The 26,038-nt window shown below is 39.8% G+C and overlaps 3 protein-coding genes and 1 long non-coding RNA gene across 4 annotated transcripts in view; 2 read left to right on the top strand and 2 right to left on the bottom strand.

Moving 5' to 3' along the window:
* Positions 1–26,038, top strand: part of LOC144646806 (uncharacterized) — a 153,586-nt gene that overhangs the window by 32,949 nt on the left and 94,599 nt on the right. The window lies entirely within an intron of this gene.
* LOC144646738 (uncharacterized) lies at positions 249–10,436 on the bottom strand. Its single transcript, XM_078506421.1, has 5 exons — positions 9,532–10,436; positions 8,255–8,416; positions 5,893–7,229; positions 2,557–2,717; positions 249–1,772 (listed from the first exon to the last, which is right to left on the bottom strand). Exons 1-5 carry the CDS (start codon positions 10,232–10,234, stop codon positions 1,361–1,363), a joined length of 2,775 nt encoding a protein of 924 aa, XP_078362547.1. The 5' UTR covers positions 10,235–10,436; the 3' UTR covers positions 249–1,360.
* On the bottom strand, positions 14,098–18,557 carry LOC144646762 (NIF3-like protein 1). The gene is made up of 3 exons (XM_078506447.1): positions 17,814–18,557; positions 14,986–15,115; positions 14,098–14,765 (listed from the first exon to the last, which is right to left on the bottom strand). The coding sequence occupies exons 1-3, from the start codon at positions 18,428–18,430 to the stop codon at positions 14,346–14,348; spliced, it is 1,167 nt and encodes a 388-aa protein (XP_078362573.1). The 5' UTR covers positions 18,431–18,557; the 3' UTR covers positions 14,098–14,345.
* Positions 18,479–24,836, top strand: LOC144646753 (RUS family member 1-like). The gene is made up of 13 exons (XM_078506436.1): positions 18,479–18,706; positions 19,457–19,534; positions 19,922–20,036; positions 20,213–20,258; positions 20,897–21,035; positions 21,141–21,242; positions 22,086–22,156; positions 22,589–22,773; positions 23,161–23,224; positions 23,330–23,415; positions 23,562–23,674; positions 23,923–23,986; positions 24,549–24,836. The coding sequence occupies exons 1-13, from the start codon at positions 18,560–18,562 to the stop codon at positions 24,737–24,739; spliced, it is 1,401 nt and encodes a 466-aa protein (XP_078362562.1). The 5' UTR covers positions 18,479–18,559; the 3' UTR covers positions 24,740–24,836.

Below are 26,038 nucleotides of genomic sequence, written 5' to 3'. Positions count from 1 at the left end.
GGTTCTTATAAAAAAAAAGAAGAGTTGAAAAGGTAATTTTTTCGTTTTTTCCGCGACACAATACAGCCGATCTTTTGCGTTACAAGACTTCCAAGGGATGTATTACGTACGGCAATACAAACTGATAGTGAAAAGCACCCAACCCCAAGAGAAAAGTTACCGTTCGAAAACTGTTAGCTACTGTTGTGTCCTGTAGTCACGAGAGAAATAGACAACAAGTCCTCTTTTTCTTTAAAAATCCTTTTTATTTCATTTTTTTACCATTTCTCATAGTAATTCCAATAGTATTACCATCAAAGTGCTACAACAGAAAACATCTACCATAAATTAATGTAATTTTACACGCTAAAAGAATAAAAAATAAAATAATTTACTTGGGTAAAATAATTCACTTGGGTTATACTCGTGTTTGCAAAAATAAATACACACAACTATCCTTTAAACTTTAACTTTATGCTTTCCTGGTTAAAAAATACATGAAAACATTTCCTTTGTTACACAATTAACTTAGTTTAAAAAATATATGTATTTCTATTTAGATATCGTACGTAGTTTATACGTACATCGCTGTTATTTATAACTTAGTAGTGTGATTTCCTCGTATGTAATCTTGGCGGAATAAGCATACCATAAAGCGCGTATAAACTATGTTTGTGAATATAAAATCTAACATGCTAAATACTAGTTATGCAACGCTTTCGAGTGGTGTACTATGGAATATTCCACGAGTCACTTGTATTTTCTCGGTATACACACGAGCCTTTAGGTGAGTGTGTATACGAAGAAAATACAAGTGACAAGTGGGATATTCCATAATATGCTACACGCGAGACTCGTCACGGTGATGAATATTTTCTTTTCTTTTCAGTAACCAAAATTTTCTGTCTAAGAGCAAAACGCTGCCCATAACAACTCGATCACATTTCTCTCAACATAAGTGTTAAGTGCACCTATGTGGGCAACACTAAAACACGTCTGGAGTAAGAGGTGCACTGTATCCGTATGTACTGATATCACGGCGAATTTACAATTCGATTTGTGATTAGGATCAAAGACAAACAAAACGGCCGCCAGATTTAATTTGTTTATCGTACTCACTCGCATATGTTCTTTATATTCGAGGTTACGCTGTATTCACTAAAGTTGCTTTGCCTTTCCACGAATTTACTTTAGGTTAATTAAGTCTATACATGTACATTACGACCAACTCTCCACATTCTGGAGAGAAATGGATGATGATAATGATCACTTGTCTCTGAAACTCAACTGCCTACTCAGTAATGTCAACTTTATGCAGCTTCCTTGTCGCTTCTTATTTGAAGCTTGGCATGTGTTTGTCTCTATGCTAATCTATGTATTATCAAGTGTGATCGTGATCTTCTCTTTTCTTTTTGTTACTCGCAGCTCGTGAAACCAGCACTCGAACACTGGGCAACTCATTTGAATCGCCTTCAGTATCATCGGCCAGTGGTAATCCCTGGTAATTCACGTGATCAACTTCGTCGTCACTCGGGTAGCTGAGTTGTCGCCGATGTTTCTTTCGGCGTGACCGATTGCTCGCCGATCGTTTTGAAGGAGTTCGTGTCTCGTTCGTGGTTAGATGTTCCGGGGACTGATGTTGATCTTGAAGAGATCTTACAGAGGGTAGCGATGGAACGGAGCCGTGCTGTAAAACACGAATTAACAGAGCTTTCATTTCTGCCACTTCGTTTCTCATTTCTTTCACAGTCTGCTCATGGCGATTGGATACTTCTGCGAGGTCATTTCGTAATCTGGTAGAGAAAGGCAAAAAAAGATGTAAATAAATCACCAAAGGATTACAAAGAGAATTCTTAAGAAATAGTGTTTACCCCGAAAATTTTATTTATGGATAAAAAAAATCAGCATCAAAAGCTAAGAAAAGATGGTAGTCTCCACCAGTCGAATGATTGGCTACGCAGGCAGTCATGTTAGCGGCATTTTTAGTGAGCGAAGGGAGTTGAGCGAGAAGGGAGAATAAAAATAATGGGAATCGCAAATCTTTTTCATCGTTCAATTTCCAATACCATAAGCTACCCAGGACCGTAACTAGACTTTGACATAGACGAGGCAAAAGTTGTGAGGTCGCAATCACGAGCCACTAGCGGGGCCGGGAAAGACAATTTTGAAATCGAGAACCTCTGAGACACTTTTTCAGCATTTTTCAGGAAATATTTCTTCAGAAAAATCATTCATGTTCAACTGGGGATTATTTTCCAACCGCAACGCATTTTTTTTTTTTAATTTTGGGTTATAATCTAACTTGCCTTGTCTTGCCTCTTGCGAGCTACGGCCCTGCTGCCACAGAAAAAATGGCTGCTAATACCACTCACTTCTGGATTGCAATTTCTGTTCTGCCAAAGAGGAGACATGACCACAAGCTCTCTTTAAGCGGGTAAGTATGCATTCATGCAGTATCCAACGCTATCTAGATTTTCTTCAAGCCGTTCGCTTCTTGTTTCTGGTTTGGCAGATTCGCGGCGCTTCGCGCTCTGATCGTTTAAGTATAGACCGTATTGTATTTAATTCAGTATTTACCTTTCAATTTCTCGCCCCAGGTTCTTGTCAGTCTTGCCCGTCCCATTGCTCTTTCCTTGCAGCATTTCGTAAACCTCATCAACGACGTCTTTGATCTGATGTGTCATGCGCTCTAGAGTCCCAGAGCCTGGCTGCGTGGAGTCATCATCGTAGTACATTTCCTGTCAAATCAAAAATAAAAATTTAATAAGTTTTTAAGCAACTGCAGTTGTCATCACTCTGACTGAGCGATGAATTTGAACCAAAACCATTCAGTTCCATCCCTAATTAACCGTGCAAAGCCGGTTCATAATCTGGCCGGCGTTTTTTTTTTCGTTTTTTGTCGTTTTTATTTTTTTGTCGGTAAATCGCATTCTCGTCCCCATAGCCCTTTCGTTTCTCTTAGCCGGCTTGGCACGAGAAAACGGAGGGCTCTGGGGACATAGGATTTTTGAATTAATTCGAATTTTTTTGATTGGCTGCTTGGAACAAAGAATTCCTAAACGGAAGTCGAAAACGTAACGACTCTCTCATACATTCTTTTGAAACGTCATGACTGCATACATGAAGACCGGAAGTCCTAGAATCTAGGACTTGAAATCCTCTGTCCCCAGAGTCCTTTGTTTCCTCGTGCCAAGGCCTAGCCGGCTAAGAGAAACGAAAGGGCTATGGGGACGAGAATGGGTAAATCGTTCCAGAGCCCCGCGGCCCAGCCGGCACCTTGATAACGGTCACGCAAGGTTTGATGTTTACTAGCGATCACTCGTTTAACATGAACACTCTGCTCTCTATTTAGACGGAAATGTATGTTTTTGTGTCATTCGAGTGTTCTACCAGAAGAGAGGACTGAATAATCACATAGCGAAACCAAAGACCGCTTGGACATGTCCAAGCTATTTAAAACTAGCACTACGTCAGACCTATGCCACGCGATCGCTCGCCTGTAGCTATATTAAAATAAACATTCACCTATTTTAAAAATATTTACGAATACTCTGCGTCCTGTTTGTGTCAAATATTTATTTTTGTGTTATTCAGACGTTTGGCTCGGAGCGAGTACAAGTCGTACAATTTACCCGGAACATGTTGAATATTGGAAAATATTCCAATTTTTGCTTTGAGTTTATTTTCAGTGGGAATCGAAACGAAAATTGCAAGCTTAGCAAGAATGTGTCAAGGCACGGAATACACGTCATCGCGCCAGGGGAATTACCTTCTGAATCACGCAGTCAGGTTTGCTCTATTTAGGGACTGGTCAATAAGTACACGGGGGGGGGGGGGGGGGGGGTGGGCCGGAGCAGAAAGGGGGTGGGTCATCAGTTTTTGAGCCCTCGAAAAGGGGTGGGTTATGTAATTTTGATCTACACGTAGGGGGTGGGTCATCTTATTTATTCACTTACTTTTAACTGTTATAGTTCCAAGAAAAGTTGTATTCATCAGTATATAAAATTGATAAATTTCTCCATGTAAGCAGTTTTAAATGAATTTCTAGCGATTTCAAAAGGCCCAAATATAAAATTTTCCCGGGGGAGCATACCCCCTGACCCCCCTAGATGGCTTGTAATCATATCATTAGTTTTACCTGACTCTCTTCAACCTGCATAGATTCACGCTGGGCTTTAGGCCTTTAAATACCAGTAAACTCTTTTATTACACAACTAAGGTGGTCCGAGGGCTAATAACTAAATCAGTCAATCAGATTACTTAATTTCCGGTCCCGCGAGGGCCGATATTTTCCAAGTATCGGACCGGGTTTTGTCCCGGATGATCCCGCGCTAATTCCCTCGCGATTTAGCGCAAGATTTTTGCTAGATTTTTTTGCAAGATTTTTTCGGAGTTTTTATTGCTTTGAAAATGAAATGACCTTAAACACAGAAATAAATAGCGAGCGTAAAAGTTCTGCTGCACATTGTTTTCCACAACATCTACCGGGTAGCAATTCCCACTACACAAAGTTTCTAGTCGTGTAATAAATCTCTTATTAACCAAGCTTGCTCGGGACCGTACTGTCAAGACCTCGGGCTAATATTCGCAAATATGAATGATGGACAGTGGTTGTATTTTATTTATGTTATTAATTTCTGTATAAAAATATGAACTCTTCAATATATAATAATTTATTGATTATGAATTAATATCATATACTGATTCAGTTTTTTGCATATGTTTGTGTCTAAATTTCCCCATGGACTTTACACACAAATATGTGGAAAACTTACAAAAGGCTAGTATGAGAAGTGATAAATTCATCCTTCTTTGGTGTGTCAAGAAATGGAAAAAAGACGTACATGGAACAGCAGTGTTCATCAGGGAAAATGTCTATGTAGGGAATTTCACTTAAAAAGCTGAAGTCAAATAAAAAATCTCCAACCCCTAACAGATGATAAAGAAATGATAGGTCCCCTGATTTTTTTTTAGCAAAGGGGGTGGGTCATGTAATTTTCAACCCCCTGTCAGGGGTGGGTTAGTCGGTTTTGAGCCAGACGGAAGGGGTGGGTCACAAATTTTTGAGCCACCACTTTTCCAATTGCTCCGGCCCACCCCCCCTGATACTTATTGACCAGTCCCTTATACTTGCAAAAGATCGTCGGACGACGCTAAACGGAGAAATACGACGGAATGGACTTAGTCTACTCTTTATTTTGGCGTGAAATGGACTTCTTTTTAATGCCATTCATGAACTGGTTTGGGTTTATTTTATTGAACATTCGGAACAAAATAAATATTTGCATGCGTAAGCAGGAATTTATCCGGCCAGGCAGGTCGTTTAAAGCAAGAGATGACGCGGTGAAGGAAATTCATGTTCACGCATGAAATTCATTCACGCACACTCCGTGACTCACGCAAACATGACTTGTGTGTTTCTCAAATGACTGCTTTTCTAAAGATTTTTCACTGTTCAGCGCCGTGCCTTTTTAGCCAAAGAACTGAAAGAGGTGATCAAACATTAACCGCACGGTTACAAACTGCTTGAAGTTCTTGTGATAAAAGGAAGACCAATTAAAATTCAAGTCGGGCGGCACAGTCGCACTACGGCAAAGGCGGGCATTTTTTCAACGATAAAGTTAACGCGTTTGGGTAAATTTCCTTCAAAGGTAAAGGCTGTTCAGATCCCAAAAGGCAAGCCCAGAGGTTCATCAGTGGAACGCAAAAGTTATTGCTGGGAAAAGAGATCTTTTTCGCGTATAAATAAGTAAGTGTAAGGGCATACTGAGAAGTGCGAGTTTTGGGGCAGGGGTTACGCGCGCGTGCCACACATAGTGCGGAACTACACTTACTTCTTCTCCTTCTACGCAAGTTAAAATAAAGTTTAGCGGCTGAATGATTTCTCTATTAAGTAGGGATAGGATACTTTACCTCTGGAGCGAGTTTTTCGTGAATGTATCTTCTCTGTCTCTCTCGACTCTTATCCCCCATGTTCTCCTCCATGTTCAGGATCATGCTTGCACGCTGCATGGCCGCGTTCGCCTTGGCGTTATCATAAACACGCTGAAACGTGTCAGACATGAGAGCAATGAACAGATTTAACATCACAATAGCTGACAACCCTAAGTAAGTTCCACAGAGAATTTGAGCCATGAGTCGATCCACTACGAGCAGGGAATCCCAGGGATAATTCCCTACGACTGTCAACTGCCACACCGAGTACATGAGGTCGTTAAAGTGCTCCCAGCCACTGCTGTCTTGCTCATTTTCTCTCATGATCTCAGCGTTCTTTTTGCCTCCAAATATGATCCAGAACGCACAGACATACGGTACGTAAATTTCAAAATAAAGAAATCCAAACTTGAGAGTATCGTCAATGATATGTCCGATCATGACAATGAATGGCCCTAATGTGGTAAAGCCGCGGAAGACTTTCATCAGTCGAAGCCAAATGAAAATCAACGCGATCGCAAACACTTTGGGGTGCAGCGAGCGTGCCACGTCATTGTCAAGTACAACTGCAAAAAGCCGAGTCACTATTATGCCGAGAATCCAGCCGTATGTTACCCAGTCAAAATAATTCCACGAATCATTGAAGTAAGAAATTCCCGAATCAACGACCTCTTTCCGTTCCATTTCAAGGTATTTTCTCTCCTCTGGCCATCGCGGGTGACAGAACTGAAGGTCTCTATCAATCTCACTGATTCTCCAACTCTTCCACTTTTGATGCGCCTTTTTCGATGCACCGATCTCAAAGAATTCCAAGCAAATAAAGTACAAAGTCATCAAACACGCCAAAGTCTCTAAAACAATGCGCCACCAGTAGACATTAGGTGGGTTGTAATAATCAGCGTCTCCGACATGAAGCGTAACCCCAAGTGCCGTCCAAAGTAGCACAAAAAACGCGTGTATGCAGATATTCTTAACTGTTCCGCGCCAACCAAATCGTTCCCACTTCACATCAAGCAGTCGTTTAAACACCGGATGCATAATAATGTCCATTTGTTTATAATGCACGACGCAGTGTAGAGGAGATCTGACACACGAATCATACTTGCCTTTATCGTTAGGCAGGGCAGGCTCCAAATGGTTGAGGTAGAAGTACTGTCTACGGTTTCCCCGGTCTGTGCTGTGGAACTGGTCTAAAGCTTCTTTAGCCACGGGAGGCATCTTGGAGATCATGAAAGACATTACTGAGCTGCCTGCACAGTCCTGTACACCTGCAGGAGCGCCTTGGTCTATTAAATATTTGGCTGTCTCGGACCGATCTGGAAATAAAAATTAAGTTACTAGGTCTGTAAGTATTATCTCTTTAAAAGTTTACTCCCTGAATATATTACAAGCGGGAATCGGCAAAAGCCTCAGGTGGGTTAGATATGCTATGATTTCAGCTTTGTTTTTTTATAACTGGACTTGTGCAAAAATGATAAAAAATGATTTGAATGAACGCTGGGGAAAGTGACAATGTATGCACAGTAAAGCTCCTCAAAATGGGTGGAGAATTTTTTTACCTCTCAACCTCCCAACTACACCCGATCTACATATAAATGGTACATGTAGCTACCATCAAACCTCCCCTAATTAGAAACCCATTGGACCAGAAAAGGTGTCCAATATCATCCCTAAGGAGGGGGGGGGGGGGTAATAAAATTTAGTGTCTGTGTGTGGTTGGGACAATGACTGAGTCTGCTTACAGAAAGTTTCTGCCTACTCGAGGTGTCTATTATTGGCTTTGTCCATGCTGAACTAATGAAAATAAAAATCATAGACTTACTAAAAGTTGAGTATTATTATAAGCACAATACCACAAACCCAGGGAGGGGGGGGGTACTCCCTCTAATGGCCTATATGGGGAGGCTCTGCCTGAAAGGGGTACCTTTTACATGCTTCAGGTATTTAAAAGGGTAAGGATTTCAAAAGTTAAGGTATATGAAAGGGAAGGGAAAGCCGTCATTTAAGAGGGCCTTTAATGAAAATATTTTGAACAGATGCACCTTATGGCCATATTATTTTAATTTATTGAATACTACATGAAAATGACAATAAGACTTCCTGTTTTAGGTATATGTTATGTCATGTCATGAAGAAAGGGGTACCTTTTCTTTCAAAATGTAAAAGGGTAAGGGGTTGAACCTTGGGGTGGAGTCTCCCGGTATACGCAAACCTTTTTTGAGTGCCCCCCCTCTCCAATCACATATATATAGGGAGCCATTGTGTGACACTAGTCACACAAGAAATAGAAATAGGTAAAGAAATAGGTGAAGGTGAAGTTGAATCCAATAAATGACCCTACCTAACTCAGCTGCAACTTGCAAAGGAGTTCGATCTTTGTAGTCTCTATCATATATCCTCCCACCCAGCTTTAGAAGAACCTTGAGAGCTTTAGCTGCATCATTCTTAGCTGCATAGTGTGTGGGTGTTTGATGCTCTCCTGTTGTACATGCATGAAGGTCAGCTGTTGGAAAATACAACAATAATTAAATGAGTTACTTCTGGTTCCAAAGAATGTCCATACTCCCCCACAAAAGGGATTGGAATTTCCTGCAGGTGGGGGGTCTCATAGACGAATAACTTTAAAGAAAATGTATGAAGCTTTATTGGAATTTTCAGAGAGGTGGGGGGGACTTAAGAAAAATCGGGAGGGAGGTATGGATAATTTATGGATTATGCATTGCTTCCACCTCCTTCCCCTCCTGAGTTAAATGCTAGCTCACTTCTGGAGGTTACCCATTCTGTCAGGTTTCCATGACAGTTCCCTGGAACCTGTTTTACTCCTTGATGGTGAGAGGCACTGTGAGAGTGAAGTGTCTAGCCCAAGAACACAACAGAATATCCCCAGCCAACATCTTGGACCAATCAATTCAGAGTCCATGCATTCCACTTATCACTACTTATCATTACTAAAGTCCTGGGCGGCCAAACGGAGATGCAAGTAGATGCAAGTTGAAAACTTGTGTCCACTTGCGTCTCTGTTTGGCCAGGATTTGCACGCGCTTGCGTTGACTTACAATGACTTGCGTTCACCCTGGTCGACTTCAAATTTGCACGCAAGTCAACCCAAGTTTTTCACCGTTTGGCCACCCAATGCAAGTCAACGCAAGTTTTGCTGCTAACTTCAAGTACTGAATTGCAGCATGTGAGGTAGCATTGAAATGGTTTTTTTTGACAACTTGCATGCACTTGCGAGTAAACTTGCGAGTCAGTTTGGCCAGCCAACGCAAGTCTGTACGCAAGTTCAACTGACGACTACTTGAGTTCTGGTTTGACGAGGGCTTAACAGTACACTATGCCTCACAGTAATGAGCACTATGTTATTTTGTAACCTTTTGGGAGACATGGTGGTCACAGTTTTACTACGTTTTGCAACTTCCAGTGATGGGATACAAATAAGTAGCAGTGACACTGCTGGCCAGTTGACCCATAGTTAGTATGTTGGCCTGAGTGAAGCCTTCAACGCGTTTCTTAGACAAATTAAATTAACAAGTCTATTAAATATCGATCAATGAAGTTGTTCCATTGATTACTAAAAGTAAAAGTAATTGATAAGACAATCACACCATTTGAACTAACCTTTGTTGCTGACTAGAAACTCCACCATTTCAGGGTAATCAACTGCTGCAGCAAGGTGTAGTGGTGTGCGTCCATACTCATCCTTCTTGTTCACGTCACCGCCGTTTTCCAAAATAAACTTGGCAACATCCACGTGCCAGATGCGAGCGACTTCGTGCAGCACGGTCTGCCCATGCCGATCAACAAAGTTAATATCGGCGCCTTCTCCAATAAGACCCTCAACAAAGTCGAAATCAAGCTCTTGTTCCTGCTCTAGACTTGCTCTTGCTAGCTTGGCGAAGTAGATAATCATCGCTCTGCTAGCTGCGAGTGCAGGATGAATAGGTTCTCCTGAATTCACTGCTGGCATGGGTTTCATATACGCATTCGTATCATACATAGCTAGCCTTTCATTTCCTAAATCCTCCACATCGCTATCCAGTACACAAGTCGTTTCTCTTTCCTTGACCGAAGCTGATCGTGAGTAGAGTCCCACTCTGGTGTTATTCAGTCCGGAAGAGTTTTCCTTCTGAGATCCCCTCATGGAACGAATGTAATCTTTCCATTTTGACACCGCCATGACTTCTTTAGTCATTTTCTGCCAGTTATCCGTCGATACTCTCCTTGACTTCGCTACGTGATTCACTCTGTTCATCTCCATAACATCACGGCGATGAGCGTAATCATTGCTGACCGCCGGATGAATCTTTCCGTTTCTTGACATCACGAACTCCTCTGTCCTGTGAAACAAGCTTACGATTTAAAATGGATACAAATTCAATTATAAAGTGTTGTCTTTGGACCACTGATGCTATTGACTAATTTAAATCTCTTCACTAGCTGCATGGCGTTCACAGTTTACTCAAAGATCATCGTCATCTGGATAAATACAATCCGCTTGTGACGAAAGCGTGTTGTATTCCCGGTCGCCATTTTGTTGTTATGGCAAACAGTTTGTTGTCGAGCACGTGATTTGGCATTTTTATGCAAATTAATTAAATTAAAATTGCAAATTTCTTTCAATTTTCCACGCGCTTTAGACTAACACCGAACACCAAACATAACCATTTGCTAATCGTAAACTCTCTTAAGGAACAAAAAAAAAGTAATCAAAAGGAATTAATCATAAATCGCATAAAGACGTCTCTTTCAAATGTCAGCAAAATCAAGTCAATTTTCGTTGTAGTACATGTAACACAGAAATAGTTTACTTTGTATACAGGAACACGGGGGAAAGTTTACAAATGACAAATCACTAATTACATAAAATAACGCATACCTTGCGAAATACCTTCCTCCAGTCTGAAATTCTACTTCAGGGAAAACCATTTTAGCAGCAAAACTCTATTTTCTAAATCGAGCAGTTCGTCTATGGACGGCCAAGCTCCAAATGAACTTTTTGCCCGGACCAGAGGGGTTTAAATTCCTTCAGTGTAATTACTGAACTGACAACAAACACTCAAAAAGAAACAGAACAAAAGAAAACAATTGTCTTTGTGTGTTTTCTGCAGGTACAAGCGTGCCATTTTCAGCCCTACTTAGTCACGTGCTCGGCAACCATTACAACTCTCTATTCTCTCGTTTAAAAACTTGTTAAATAGCTGGTAAAACATCTAATTAAGCCACGTGGACAAGCTTTTTTAACAGTGTTGAAACATTTCTTCATATTAAAAACCCTTCAGTGCATCTCTGTTTTCAAATTTCAGTGTCGTTTCTATTATTCATCTTGGCCGTTCAGATAATACCAAAACTGACTGACACAACGTTTATCGTCTGTCTTAAATTTGCTACTTCAGATTTATTCTGATCACTGGAGGCAAATTTTTTAACTGTTAAAACTGAACTGCTTCTTTTTTCGAAAAGTATACTCCAGCCAAGGTGATCAAGGTAAAGTTCTGATTGCCCTCTAGAGAATTCGTGGTCAAACAAAAAATATTGTTTTGGATTTTGGAATATAAAGGTTCTATTAGCGTCTGTTTACTTAGTTTCGAAAATGGCCGATTCACAAAAAGAAATATGATTAAACCAGAAGTTTGTAATGCTAATAAATTCACTGAAATTTCTGTGAACATTTCTCGAGTACAACAGCGTGAAAATATCAAGAGGCAGTCCGTGGGTAAAGTATGATTGTTGCAAATTTCATCACAACTGATGAGTTTCGGCTACAATCCGAGGTTCGGTTTGTCCGGAATGTAAAAAAAGTCCATGGATTCAGCAGTGCAACGTTAGAACGATCATTTACTATTCCCCTGGCCTTGTTTTCCTAAAGATACAGAATTTAAATTTTAAACCAATTTTAAAACCTGTTTTTAGAATATGGCCAATCCTGATCACGAATACAACAGTAAGCACTCAATGCCCGCGATGCTGTAGCTGTAGCTATTAAATTTTTCATACAGACAGCTATAAAATTTAAAATAGTTGTTTTGTACAAACTTTTGCCCGATCAAAGGAATTGTGCCGAGGCGGTAACACACTCGGTGCACGCGTTATTTTCACATGTAACAGGTCCAGGGGCGGATCCAGGGGGGGTGGATTGGGTGGCTAGCCACCCCCCTTGATCCACCAGAAAAATGAAAATAAACATATTAAAATAGAAAATAAGGACAATGTACATCCACCTTTCATAGTCAGACGGCCGTTCAAAGTTAAGAAAGGCCATTTTTCCAAAATAGGAGATTTTCGACAGCCTGTTTTACGAACTTCTGGCTTAATGTAACAAAACATGTGTGTATAATTTGAAAAAATTAGATTCCTCTTTAATTTCGAGAGTTGTTTTAGCCTTGCTGGAATGATTTTCTTCTCCATTTACATCTTTTTTAGCGAGTGTTCGTACCGTTTTTTCGCATTGAAGCGATTTCACAAACAAGCAAAGTCGCCAAAGTTGTCTCCAGGCCACTTTGCCAAGGGCTAAAATTTTCACGCATGTGGGTGAGCAAAAAACGCATATCTGTTTTTTGCTGTAAGTTCGTGGCCTGTCAACTTAAAATTTCAATCACTATTCATTTCATAAGAACTAGACTTTTTCTCCGAAATATAACTCAAGGTAAGTTGAAGAAAGAATATTTTGCCAAATTATCAAGGAAAAACAGTGGTTTAATAACTTAATTGACAGCTGTATAAAGCTGCTCAGAATCGCGGAAATCACGTCTAAGAGGCTTCAACTTTTCAAAATGTTCTGAGGGACCATGCCCCCAGACCCCCCTAGGTGAATGGAGCCTTCGGCTCCATTAAATATGGGCCTCACATCCAAACTCATTTGCACTTTCACTTTTAAAAAACTGCCTAAAAGCCCACCCCCCCCCCCCCCGAAAAAAATATTGGTAAACAGCCACCCCCCTTTGAAAAATCCTGGATCCGCCCCTGCAGGTCCTATACCTGCTGCCACGTGTAGAAGAAGTTTATGAGGCAATCAAAAACGCGTGCATGCCGTACACATAAAGGAAGAGTAACAATAAATATAGCGAGAAAACAACTGTAATTTGGGGCTGAGTTTCCTTCCTTTCATATGTAACTTCATATAAGTCTGCATTACCTAGTGGCTCATCAGGCCAAAGCTTTTCCAGGTTTCTGTAACATCAAGCAACTAGGAGTATTTCTTTTCCCCTGGATGGGCTGCTAGTCCATCGCCAATTGTAATTTAATTGAACTGAGCTTTCTTCTTTTCATGTCACCTCATATAGCTAAAGGAAAATACTTTTTCACTTTCTAGTTGGATTGAGGCACTTGATTGTTTCCCTAAAGTCGACTAAATGGTTGCTTGGGTGTACACAAAACGGGCGGGAATTTGTTGAGGAAGCTAAATGTTTCTGAAAAAAAAAATCAGAAACATTTTTCTGCTTCTCAGAAACAAAATTGGCTTCCTCGACAATTTGGAAAACAATTTGAAGAACATCAAGGAGGAATTAAAGCACGTGTTTACAAAACAGCGCTACAAGTTTGAAAACAACCTGTTTTACGTACATTAGTTGCCTCGTGTTGTACAGCGTGGCGGTATGAGCAAATTAGCCATATCATCTCAGCAACAGACAGCCAGTCTTCTGTTCTATGCCTTAAATTGTTTTTCTTTTTAATTAGGCCAATCGACTGGTGGTGTGCTAACAAAGTGCTCCCTTGTTCTAATTAATTTGGCAGATTTACGACTTCGTAAAAGGAAACAGCGCTTTAACAAAACACGCGGATACCAAGAACTCGAAAGTTCTTGTGGCCCTGAAACATGGCGCCGGGCTGGGTTTCCAGAGGTCAGTTCAGAGTTAACTGGAAGGGAAATTTACTCAGCACAAAGTTGTGAACTGTATGTTGTTTCTTCACGGGGCAAAATGTTTTCACTTTAATATTAAAGTCAAAACGACAAGAAGGTGGCGATTTTCCGAATGTTTTCGGATTGTTGGGATCGCGAGAAATTAAAAAGAAAGTGCGAGTGTTCTCGGCAAAAAAATCTTTTGGGTAGAAAGAAGGTGGTGGAATCAGTAAGGACAAATCAAGGGATATGAGTGGAACTCTAAACTTCGCTTTTCCCACCTGCCCATTATTTTTTTTTCACAGTCTTTTATACTTATTTTATTATTTTATACTTATTTTATTTTTCCATACTCTTCTTATTGTATTCATTCATTTATTTATTTTCTCGAAGATATTAGCAATCTTGCTACTTTAAATTCGAGGTGAAATAAAGTTTATTGTATTGTATTTGGCTTGGAAACTTAATTTTAATTAAGCTCGTCCTATCGTATTATATTATTCCTTACAACTACATGTACATCTCATTTCAATACAATAAAATGGAAGCGCTGGCTTTCTCCAAGGACATTTCCCTGATATGTCCAAACAGTTCACTATATCACTTGAAGTGGGTCTGCATCACATGAAGATACTAAGACATCAACTTTTTCTTCTAACAAGACATTCAACTTGCTCTTAAATTCCGTCAGGAATCCCCGTTCTGTGTTGCTGTGTTCACATAAAATCACATGTGCTCCATGTGAGACTGCATCAAGTACTTCATGATGTGACATCTCTCCTGTCAAATACACATGAGCTTTTATCCCGCGCAGCACACTTGCTCCAGACCCAGCGCACAATGCAACAGTTTGAACATGACTTTGCAGTGGGTTTTCTTGTTTAGATGTATGTGACACAGCAAGACGGACGTGCTTGAGGTTAAGGTGGCTTTTGATGCGGTTTATCAACTCTGACAGAGTAACTGGCGAATGTAGGGTGCAAAGCCGTCCTTGATCAGTACCCAAAATTGGAATCTAAAAACAAGTAATTTTCAAATGGAAGATGTGTAACTTCAAAGTTCATTTTAAAATAGTATGAAATGGAACAAATTCTGCAACTTTTATGTAGCTAACAAAAACTTCTTGGACAGCAATGACATTACAGTAAAATATGTTCACAGATTTTAAACATAAAAAATTTGTTGTTAAGTCATGCTGGGTAAAAACAATTAAAAGCTGTCATATTTGAGCTTACCTGTCCCAGAGGAAACATTTCTATGTTGCTGACAGCTTCAGAATACTGGGATGCTAGCATCTGAAGGATGTTAACAAGTCCATTCTCAGAGCAATGCATTGAGATCTTCTGTTCAGCTGAGTCATATGGCCTATAAAAAAAACATAAATTAACCTTTGTTACATTAAAAATAATACTATTATGTTAAATGAACAGTTTCCTCTATGCAGTGTTCCTGCACTGCATCATGGAAATTGTAATCAACATACCAGGAACTATAACAAGTCCAAGATGAATCTACATGTCAGTCTTCATTAGAGTGTCGCCTGGCCATTTGGTCAATATGTCAACTGACTGTATGTATCAACCGACATATTTATGAGACTACCAATAGCAATATCATAATATGAAATTTGTGCTTGACACTGACATGTGCTAACGTTAGAAACAATGTTAAAAAACTTTAAAGACGTTTTGACCAGGCGGTGTTGGACACGGTTCACGTGACGTTTTTCGACCAATCATTTGTCACCTCGGTGGAAGCAATGGCGGACAATTTTGTCGCGGGATTTTAAGAAGGTCTAATCTTTTTCGTGCGATTCCGTCGAAACTTTAACGGTTGTTACGGATTATTTTATTGGAGCTGGAAGAATAATACCTACAACCATGGACATTTTTGGTTGAAACGCTCTTAAAAACATGAATTTATCACCATAGTAACTGTTAAATACGTGTCAGTACCCCCGTTCCCCCTTTCAATGTTGGCAAGTGTTAAGACGCTTTCATCTGTCAGATGAATGTTTTTTAACAACATTGCATAGGGGTGGGGAGGGGCAAAATGTGTGTGAATGATTATTTTCCAATTCTTGTGACCATGGTTGTAGGCCAGTCATCTATCAAGTTCTGGATAAAGGAAAGCGATTTTTCTCTCAAAACTAGTCGATTGAAATCATGCTATATGGTAAAGGGTTGTTTGGCGCAAGCGTTCGACGTCGATGAACATTTGCTCATTTCTTGACAAACAAGGATCAATACTGTAGATTATTTTTGCATAGAACTTAAGTTCGATAGTTGAACTTTAAGAAAAGTACGGTGGGCCCGGGCGGGCCCCGCCGTTTTAACGGTCAAATTTGGACTTGAAGTTGGTTTTTTTTCCTTAATATGTCACTCAGTTCTCTTCCATTTCGCGGCATTTTGCGGGAGTTGATGGTGTGATTTCTGTCGATGTTCTTACAGGACAAGGGCTTAATTTGGTACTCCCGTTCATGTGTATTTATATTATAATGTTCATTTGCCATTTTTGTTATTGTAGTGTTTATATCATCCTTTTGTTTGGCCGATATTCGGCTTGTCGCAGCGATTGCCCAGCCACAGGCAGTTGAACTATAATGCTCCCGCAGTCCCGCAGTCGACGAATAATTATCCTTCGTTCAACATGCTTTACACATGTATTACACTTATTGGATTCTCGCAACACGCTTTAGTAAGAACGAGAAATTTGCATGTACTCCACTTATACTTCGCGCACCCGCTTTAATTAAGAACGAAAAATATACACGTATTCCACTTATCCTTCGCGCAACATAAACAATGATAAATATGCATGTACTCCACTTATCCTTCGCGCAGCACGCTTTAATAGAACGATAAATATACATGTGTTCCACTTATCCTTCGCGCAACTCGCTCGAAGAACTGGAAATATGCATTTGTTCCACCTATCTATTCAAGAAGGCGAATATTAAGTGTTTATATCATCATTTTGCTTGGCCGATACTCGGCATATATATCAAAACGGCCGTGGGGCCCTCCAAGTAAAACAACTGAGCGAAAATCCATCAAAAACAACGATAGGGCGAACTGCATTGGCCAGCCGTACATCGACGTACTTCATTCATTACTCAACATTTCTGAAAAGCAAAGCGCCAAAGATAAGTTCAATTTTAGCCCGTTTACTTCGATCACAAACGTGCTAGAATCGAATAATATTTCCAATAGTCGACGGACCGCGATGTTTCGAATCCAAAATATGAGTTGTTCCGCCGTAAAATGTCGCCTTTATGAATCCAGCAATACGCATCTAAGATCATCTATAGGTGCTACTAGGCTCGCGAAAGATTTGATATGGATTTCCTCCGATATTTCTTTCAGCATTGGAATATCTTCGCACCGCGAGGAGATGTTTACAGATCGGCGATCAGACGATAATAAGTGCAATTGAAAATTTCTTCCGGCATGCTTTGCGAGTCGTGTCCAACACCGCCTGCGTTTTGACCAAATAACTTCGGCCTTAATCTGGTTTTAAAAGCCAACGGCTTTCTAATGGTTCACAGCCATGAGCTTTTTAAAAACCGATGAAGGCCGAAGTTATTTGGCTGGAACGTCTTTTAAGTTTTATTAACATTGTTTCTTATGTTAGCGCAAGTCAGTGTCAAACACACATTTTATATTATGATGTCAATCCTTGACTGCAATTTTAGCATTTTTTTACCCATAGTAAGGGAACATTCATTATTTATTATTATTTATACACGAGGAACAATGTCCTCCTCACTGTCACTTTCTCCGGATCCTTCACTTGTGTTTTCGCCACTAGTTTGTTTTTGGATGCTATTTTGTTACAAAATAAAGACTGGTTGTTAGTAGGCTAGTTCCTGTTTGGGGGGGGGGGGGGGTCATTATGTTTTTCTTTTGTTTGGAAGGGAGTCAACATGTTTTGGTTTTGTCTATAATGAATCTTGTCAGCCCACCCCCTGGCATAAATAATGAATGGTCCCTAAACACGATCCTTCCTTTCTTGATTTGAACTCAATAACCACCCCTATCTGCTCCAGGGAATTTTTTCTAACCTTGTCATAGCATCAACTTCAACTTTTTCCACTCCATCAAGCCCTTTGAGACTGTCTTGAAGCTTTGTAGCTCTATCTGGCTCTTGATTGGTCAACACACTTGTCACTAACTTATACTGGCTAGAACCGGAACTTGGACCTTTTGAGTATTGAAGAGGTTCCACTTGTGAACTTCCCAGACCTGAAGCAAGCCAGTCGTTCACGCCATTTTTCACAGCATCAAAAGCTGTATGCGGAGAGTACACAGCAATTCTGTTCTCGATCATTTTCACAATGATTCTCTCCTTGAACTTGCTGGAGGTGAGGCGTTTTAATGGAACAAAAATGGGAGGGTGGTAAGAGATAACCATGTTTACTTCTTTGTCAACTGCTTCTTGTGCCACTCTCTCGGTTAAATCGTTCGTCAGAAGAATTGATTTAACAGAATGAGGCTGGGAAGGCTCCACAAGTAATCCCACATTGTCCCACTGCTCTGCCAGTTGTAAAGGCGCGAACTCGTTTAGCTTTGTTACCACCTCCTTAAGATCCATTGTACTATAATAACTAGCTCTTGACAGGTAAATATTCTTAAACAATCTTTGAAGGGCTGTCGATGACCTATAGACGTAAAAATACATGTGTTTTGTCGCACAAATATTTCTAATAAAGAACCGTCTCTTGAATGAAATCCGCCATATTGAATAACGAGTGAGGACTGGGTCAGGCTCACTGGCTGTCAGCGGTAGCTGCCATTGCACCGTGGCAAGATGGCGGACGAGTTTGTAGTAGCTTCAGAGAAATACGGATCGGGGAGTTTGGAGAGGAAGTACAGGTTCTCTGCAGAAAATGGAAAAGTAGAAAGAATAGGAAGGAGAGGAGGAACTATCCCTTCTTCATTTAAGCAGTTTTTCAAGGTAATTACATGGTTTGGGTTGTAAGGTAAGGTAAGGAGCCCCTCGCTTAGCCTGGGATAACTGTGTTTAAGTTAAAATTGGTATTTTTCCTGGGGGCTCCATGGAATGGAATTGAGAAGTAGTGAAACGTATTTAGTGTAGGGATTAGATTCATTTTTGTCGATCTGTTTACCCAGGCTTCCTTGAAAGTCATTTCCAGGCACAGTAGATATGTCCTGGATTGACCACTAATGACATGCAAGCTAATTATGTTAAACATGACAAAGTGTCCTCACTGATAAAGTGGAGGGGGACAGGGGGGCGGGAGCCCGGGAGAAAAGGGGCGGGAAGCGGGAGGAGAGAGGGCGGGAAGCGGGATTCTTAAGGTGGCGGGAACCAGGAGAAAACGAGTGAAATTTCGTAACATTTCATTATATTTCGCAATAGACATGGAACAAACAGGAGAGAACAGCTACGGAAAGGGGCGGGAGGCGGGAGTAAAAGGTACGGGAAGCGGGAGTAAAAGGTACGGGAGGCGGGAGGTATAAACCCTTCTGTCCCCCCCCACGATAAAAGTAAACCAAAAAACACAAGTTTCTGTCAAATATGAAGACAATATTAAAATAGCAAATTCAAATATTAAGTACTTATTGAACAATTCTTCCATTTAATCCTGGACATAAGTGAGGAACAGTGGGCATACTCAATCAAATTCCATGAAAGTCTTAAGCCTTAGGGTGAAAAATCTTTGTTATATCATGTTTTTTGCAGTCTGCCTTCCTTCCACAAGGCTACCCAGAGAGTGTCAGCAAAGACTACTTAGAATACCAAATATGGGATACCATGCAGGTAATGACTTATCTACCCCCCCCCCCCCCCCACCCCGGCCTTTTCTTCTCTGCAGTTTTGTTTAATGGCAATAAGATGGTTGTTATACACTGTGAATCCTCCAGGGAGTTGGAGAAGTGCAGGCAGGGATTGATGCCGGATTCCTCCAGTTGAGCTTTTGATCATGAGAAGCAGTAGAAATAGTCTGCACATTTCCCTCCGAGCTTTCATACAGTTTTTGTCTAAAAATGTTTGATCATTATTGATGTGTGAATATATAATGGTACCTTTTTGATAGCAACTTTAAATAATTAGATCAGTGAATCTACCAGTGTAAAATGGCTTTATATTGATCATCAATGCCATATTTTTTCTCCTAACTGTTGAGTGGGTGATCTTTTCCTTTAGGCATTCTGTTCCTCCATAACTGGTACTCTTGCAACCCAAGCCATGTTAAAGGGTTATGGTGTTGGAGATGAAAAGGCTACAGCTCTTGCAGCAACTATGACATGGATTTTAAGAAGTAAGGCATTTAATAAATAGTCTTTGACTGCTGGGAAATGCTATGAGCTAAGGATGAAATGTTTTGGGTTTTCTAGCACTGGTTGGGGACATGATGTTGTGTTTTTGGTTCAGGTGCTTTACCTACCATAATTGGAATACCCTTGCTGTTACTTAACTGGCTTCCTTGCTATTTAGGTGGTACTGGTATGGTTGGAAGCATTCTTTTTGCTTGGATGCAAGGGTATGAAAACTTTTGCTTACCTTAGCTCTAACCAAACAGTTTTTGTAAAGAGATGTATAAAATTATGATGACTGATTCACTGTAATAATTTTTTTTTTACAAGTTTTTTAACATTCGGACGTACAAGCAAACTCACACCCCCACCATCGTACAAGGGGGGTGGATGGAACCCCTCCCCAGAGTTTTCGTTATATTAAAGTGTAGCGAAATTATTTTGCACTGAGAAGAAAGCCCTTAGCTTACTCTACATGATAACATAACTTTAATTGGCTGTGACGTCATATGACGTCACGTGATGTCATTAGAGCCGCCATCTTGGATCCGCCATCTTGGATTTCATCATTTTCTTAGAAAATCCCTAAATAACGTAAATTGATGCAAAATCAAGCCAGAATGCTTAATAAATGTTTCAAAAAACTGGAAAAAGTATTTGTAACGTTGCCATGGCAATGTCAAATATCATGGACACATGGTTGACATATCACAATTTCCACAGAGGATGAATGAACAGCTACTGAAAGTTTCTACAGTGTAGAGTAATTGCTTTTTTCAAAATTTGGAAAAAACCTTATGGGGGGGGGGGGTGCCCCCCCCTTGTACGTCCGAGGGTTAAGGCATGTACATCTTTGTCTTCTTAGGAGTAATTTAGACTGTGATGCAAAGAAATGGAGGCTGTTTGCCGATATTCTGAATGATGCTTCAATACTTGTTGAGATGTTGGCACCACTGTTTAAAACTTACTTTACTATTCTGGCATGTGTTTCTAGTATATCAAAGGTAAAAAACATTTCAATTATTACTAAAACAACTGAGTTCAAACAGGTCGATGATGTTACTTATTCTGCTATCTTTTTTTAAAAAAAATTGCCTGGGGACATGAAGTCCATAGTAGGTGTGGCAGGAGGTGCCACTAGAGCAGCCATGACTCAGCACCAAGCCAGGAGGGACAATATGGCTGATGTAGCTGCTAAAGATGGAAGCCAGGTGAGGTGAAATTCTTTTTGTGGGCGAAAATAAGGTCAAGCTAATAACCAGATATTAAAACCTTGTCACCAATCTCTTGTTAAGTCAGAGGTAATCTTTATTGCATTAATTTTTTTTACTTGTTGCTTCCACACCAGTTATGATCCTACATATTAAGGGTACATGTACCTAGCAATTTTATGATAAGGAACCTATTCTGGTCACAGTTAACCTTGTCTTTGTTTTAGTTATTTTTAATTATAGCTTAATCTATTTTTATACACTTCCAAGAAGTTTTTATTTTTCTAGTTTTATTTTGTGGCACATCTGAAAACTAGCTTTTTAGCTAAGCGTGCAGACCACGTTAAATAAAGATTGTGATTGTGTGATTGTCATTTACTGTTTCTTGGTATTATAGCTTCTTGATGTCAAAAATCTGGACAATGTACAGTGCCAATGGAATTATGTGTGATTTTGTTATGATGGGAAATCTTCGGCTATTTCCAAACTCCCTTACTCCTTGTTATAATCACTAATTTTCTCTAGTGGTTGTATTACCTGCAATTAATAATATTTAACAATTAGACTATGCGCCTGAGTTTTCTGTGAGTGAAAAGTCAACAAGCTGCAGCGAGTTGACCATCACTCATAGAAAACAAGGGCAAGTGTTGTCTAATATTGTTTTAGTAGAACTCTAAAGATTGCAGTCCAAAAATCAAGAAAAATAATTATTGTCCCTTAAAAGAACAACACGTATGCAATCATGTTCTATCAGTGAGTAGAAAACAGTGAGAGAACCAATCAGATTTACAGACTCCAATAAAACATGCCAAGTTTCTACTAATACTGATTTTACCCACTTAGGAAACCTTAGTAAACTTGATGGCGCTTATAGCTGGTCTGGTTATTACACCACTGGTCTCAGGTAATCCACTGTGAGTATAAAAGATCTTTACCTTTTTTTATACTAAGACTATTTTTTATGCTTTAATATGTTATAAAAATTTCAGGAAAAACCCCTCTGGCACCCAAGGTATTCCTTTACCTGTGGCTACAAAACATCGGAGCCAAGGTTGGAAACATCTTTCTTGCATTTCAAGTGAACCAGTATCATAATCTATTTGCATTCTAGCCATTGTTAGCTGTCTGCATCTCTGTTTTGTTCTTCCTATTTCTCAAGTACTTTCAAGTGCACGTTCTTTTGTTCCTCTGTGATCTTAATATTTTGAGCTTCTTAAAATTTTGTGCATCTTGGTACAAGGGGGACTTTTTCCTGAAAAGGCCATTTAGAAGATAAATGTTTTTGTTTGCAACACCAATTTTTAGTTAGCGATTGATCGCTGTTTGTTATGTTTGTTTCTTTCCAGCCTTACATGGACATTGTTCTTTATCTTCACGTTCTTTCATCTTTATGCAAATTTTCGAGCTGTGTCGTCTGTTGTCATGGAAACAGTCAGCCTACCTCGCCTTCACCTACTTGTCACTGAGTTTCTGTCTGCAGGTCGCATTATGACTCCAGAGGAAGTTGGCAGTAGAGAACCTGTTGTATTCGGTAAAAGTTGTTTAAAGAATATTAAGGCATGAACCGCACACCTCCGAAAAACTTCATTGCAGAGTACCAGAACTGTACAAAAGATGCTATGTACAGTATAAGACAAAGTGCTGATTTTAGGGCCGGTATTGTAACTAGAACAACTGAGGTTTTCCTTTCAGATCAAGTCTAAACCATAAATAGGGCAATCTTGGTTAATGTCAAATTTGTTTTATCTCCTTCTCATGCTTTGTTTCGGCAGCGGAGCTTCTTACAATGTACACAGGCTATAAGCTCCTGGGTTCTGATTCTGTCTGATTTGAATGTTCACTCTATCTTCTTTAACTGTTGGCCACTAGCATTGGAGTAAGATTTGGTGATTTGTATTTTCTTGTTTTTTTTTTTTAGGCTTTAATACAGGGGAGTGTCTTAGAATTCATTTAGGAACAGCCTTTACTTCAGTAGTGAAAAGGTAATTTTGATGATCCAGCAAAAATGTGGACAATAATCAGTTTTAAGCACAAAAACATTCATTCCTTGCCTTCCTGCTAACAAGTGCAATATCCCTGTATTTCAGTGTCAGTGATTTGGACGCTGCGCTACCAAGCTCAAAGGAGAGTAAATACATTATGAAACTTAACTTTCTTCGGGGGAGAAGTTCAGGTGAATAGTATTTGTTAATTGCTATTTTGTTTCTACGATTTCACACGTTGACAGTTATCATTTTGAAGCACTGTTTGGAAATCGTTAACATTTTGATACAGTTAATGCCATAAGGCTGATTGCGCATTCATCTCTTGTCAATACAGGTACTATTCACGTAGTGTTACATGAAGATTCCACTGCAGTTGACCATCTGCAGAGTTGTTTCCAGGCCTGTACTTTAGATTATGTGATACGCATCAAACCAAATTCAACAAAGGTAATTGCAAACTTGTAAGTGACGCTAAATACAGAAAACAATCTTAAGCGCGTAGTAGCGATACATTTCGCTTCACTGTAACATAAGACACAGTTTCTCTTGTCATTGTATGATTTTACAGTACCCCTTAGCAAGATGCGATTGGTCTGATCTGTGAGTTTCACCTTGCCTGTAGTTACATGTAACGCAAAAAGATCATCCGTCTAACAAATTCGACTTATAAGAAAATGTTTCTCTTTAAATAAAAGGTTTTGAGTGACTTGGATGGCAGTCAAAGAGCGCTGGAGGCTTTACATAATTTTTGGTGGCAAGGTTTGTTATAAATATAAATTAGAGAACTGCAGTGCTTTTACAGTTTATGAAAAGAGACTTAAGTTCCATTGTGCCAGTAATGACAGCAGTAGTTTCAGAGAGAACAAACCATATTTTTCATTTCATTCTGGAAAGTGGAAACTCTTCACTCTTCACTCTTCATTTCCAGTTCAAAACTTCAGTTGCGTAGAACTTTATAGAACTTCATGCTTCTAGTGCAAACTCAAATTTTTAATATTAGGATTACCGGTCTACAGTTGGGTTAATCCTATATTTATCTTAGCATCTCTTTTTACTTTCTGTTTTTAATGATACTAATGTAAAAGTATTGTAAGTAGTTTTATTGTAAATAGTCGTGCATTTTTAACATGAGCCCCTTGGCTCGGGAGATTGGGCAACCACTCCCAACGTCAATGACTCTAAATAAGATACCATACCATACCATACCATACGTTATAAGTTCTTTGTTAGATATTAAAAAAGCTGTGCTTTAGTTTATCCGCCAAGCATCGAAACAGTTTTCTTAGAAACTAACATGGTATCCTTTACTTCTTTATTGCAGAAAAGAACCAGCCCATTGATTGTTCGTGGGATTTAGTAGCGCTAGCACACAATTTTACCCTGCAGGCTTTCCCAGCATTCATCAAGGGCCTTGAAGAGGCTGGCTGGGTAACGTCGCGCACACATCTCGCCCCAGATGAATGGCGGGCTGTTTGGAACGTGAAGGGACTGGAAATCAAGAAAAGTATTTAAAACGTTTAGCGGGAGTAAACTGACGTATTAGAAAATATTTAAAATAATGTATCTGTAAATATAGATAGCAATGTGAATAAAGTATCGATCTTTTTGGAGTCGAGTTTGACTAGGGTAGTTTGTGGCCTGCTTTTGTCATGACGTTTGTTTTTCCCGCAAACGGCAGAAACCCCGCTTTTGCTGTCTGCTGTTGTTGTTTACCTTTTCTTTTAATGGGTAAATTAAACAATTGTTTATTCGAAGAAGAGAAAACAGAATCAACAGCTAGCTGCCGCTGTTAGGATAGTTTTATCCCGCAAACTGAATTACAACGTTAAGAATTCTCGGAAATGTGAAAGGGTTGTAAAGATACTTTTTGAAGAGAGGCAAAGGCGTCAAAAATCTGTGCAGTGAATTAAAGCGGTTTAAAGAAACTTTTGGCCAGCAGAAAATCGTCTTTAGGCAGTGCTTGCTACGCGCGTTGTTGAGAATCTCACGACCAGTGCCGTGATTGCTTTACGAACGAGTCGATACCTCACCTAGGGGCTGTGTGAAATTAATGTAAAAACGAATTGATATCCGGATCAAATGCCCAAAGAAATTCATCCATGCAGTAACAATCCCAACCCATCTTCCAGCTAACTCCATCTCACTCCAGCTCCGGCCTGGTAAAAGATCTAGACTAGATCGGCCAAACCAATTAAACTTGCCCAAAACCAAGTGCAGTCGTGCCAGCCGTGAACGTCGGGCCCAGCTAAGTTATATGATTTCCTTGGAGTTCGGTTGACGCAAAATCTGATCCAAAGGTCCGACCTTTTTAATTTGAACCATGTGCTTCAGATACCGTAAAAGCTCTTTCAAACTCCTGGAGCTTATGATTTTTTTTAAGACCTCTTCACTGGAGGGGTTAATAGGGAGGGGTACTTTTAGGGAAGTGGTTAACCGTTTATGTTATATCTAGGGGGTTGAAGCGGAATCATTGGACTTTGGATATTCATGATTCCTGTCTTGTTTTACCTCAATGATTCATGATTCATGTATACGTTTTATTCGAAATTTATGATTCATTTTTCATTCTTTTCATCCAGTTTTCAAAATAACGTGTTACCAGTTTCTGTTGTTTTGCACTTACATGCTGGTTGCACATTCCGGTTCCCTGCTAACAGAGTCTCCTTTTACAAGTGGAGACTCTTCTTGCACAGAATTATGCCGGAAGCCGATGTAAAATATTTTCAGTCGTCATATTATTTCTAAATATTAACTGTGTGTAACATACTTGATCACTGTAAAGTACCGGTAAGGGATGAAGATGTGAAGCGA

This window comes from Oculina patagonica, chromosome 3 (genome assembly GCF_052425735.1).
Source record: "Oculina patagonica isolate OP01 chromosome 3, crgOcupat, whole genome shotgun sequence".
Lineage (NCBI taxonomy): Eukaryota > Metazoa > Cnidaria > Anthozoa > Scleractinia > Oculinidae > Oculina > Oculina patagonica.
Note: the sequence above shows the minus strand (reverse complement) of the source record. Positions and strands in the feature narration are given on the sequence as shown.

Bases quoted from the DNA above. Each gene is read 5' to 3' on its own strand.
- LOC144646738 (XM_078506421.1), bottom strand. From the start codon at position 10,234: ATGTCAAGAAACGGAAAGATTCATCCGGCGGTCAGCAATGATTACGCT. The intron at 2,718-5,892 runs GTAAAGTATCCT...TTGATTTGACAG, and splicing joins ACGAAAAACTCGCTCCAGAG to GAAATGTACTACGATGATGA. The intron at 1,773-2,556 runs GTAAATACTGAA...TTTCTCTACCAG, and splicing joins CTGGGGCGAGAAATTGAAAG to ATTACGAAATGACCTCGCAG.
- LOC144646762 (XM_078506447.1), bottom strand. From the start codon at position 18,430: ATGTATTTTTACGTCTATAGGTCATCGACAGCCCTTCAAAGATTGTTT. The intron at 15,116-17,813 runs GTTAGAAAAAAT...TTTTTTTTATAG, and splicing joins GAAGTTGATGCTATGACAAG to GCCATATGACTCAGCTGAAC. The intron at 14,766-14,985 runs GTAAGCTCAAAT...ACTTGTTTTTAG, and splicing joins AAATGTTTCCTCTGGGACAG to ATTCCAATTTTGGGTACTGA.
- LOC144646753 (XM_078506436.1), top strand. From the start codon at position 18,560: ATGGCGGACGAGTTTGTAGTAGCTTCAGAGAAATACGGATCGGGGAGT. The intron at 18,707-19,456 runs GTAATTACATGG...TGTTTTTTGCAG, and splicing joins CATTTAAGCAGTTTTTCAAG to TCTGCCTTCCTTCCACAAGG. The intron at 23,416-23,561 runs GTGAATAGTATT...TTGTCAATACAG, and splicing joins TCTTCGGGGGAGAAGTTCAG to GTACTATTCACGTAGTGTTA.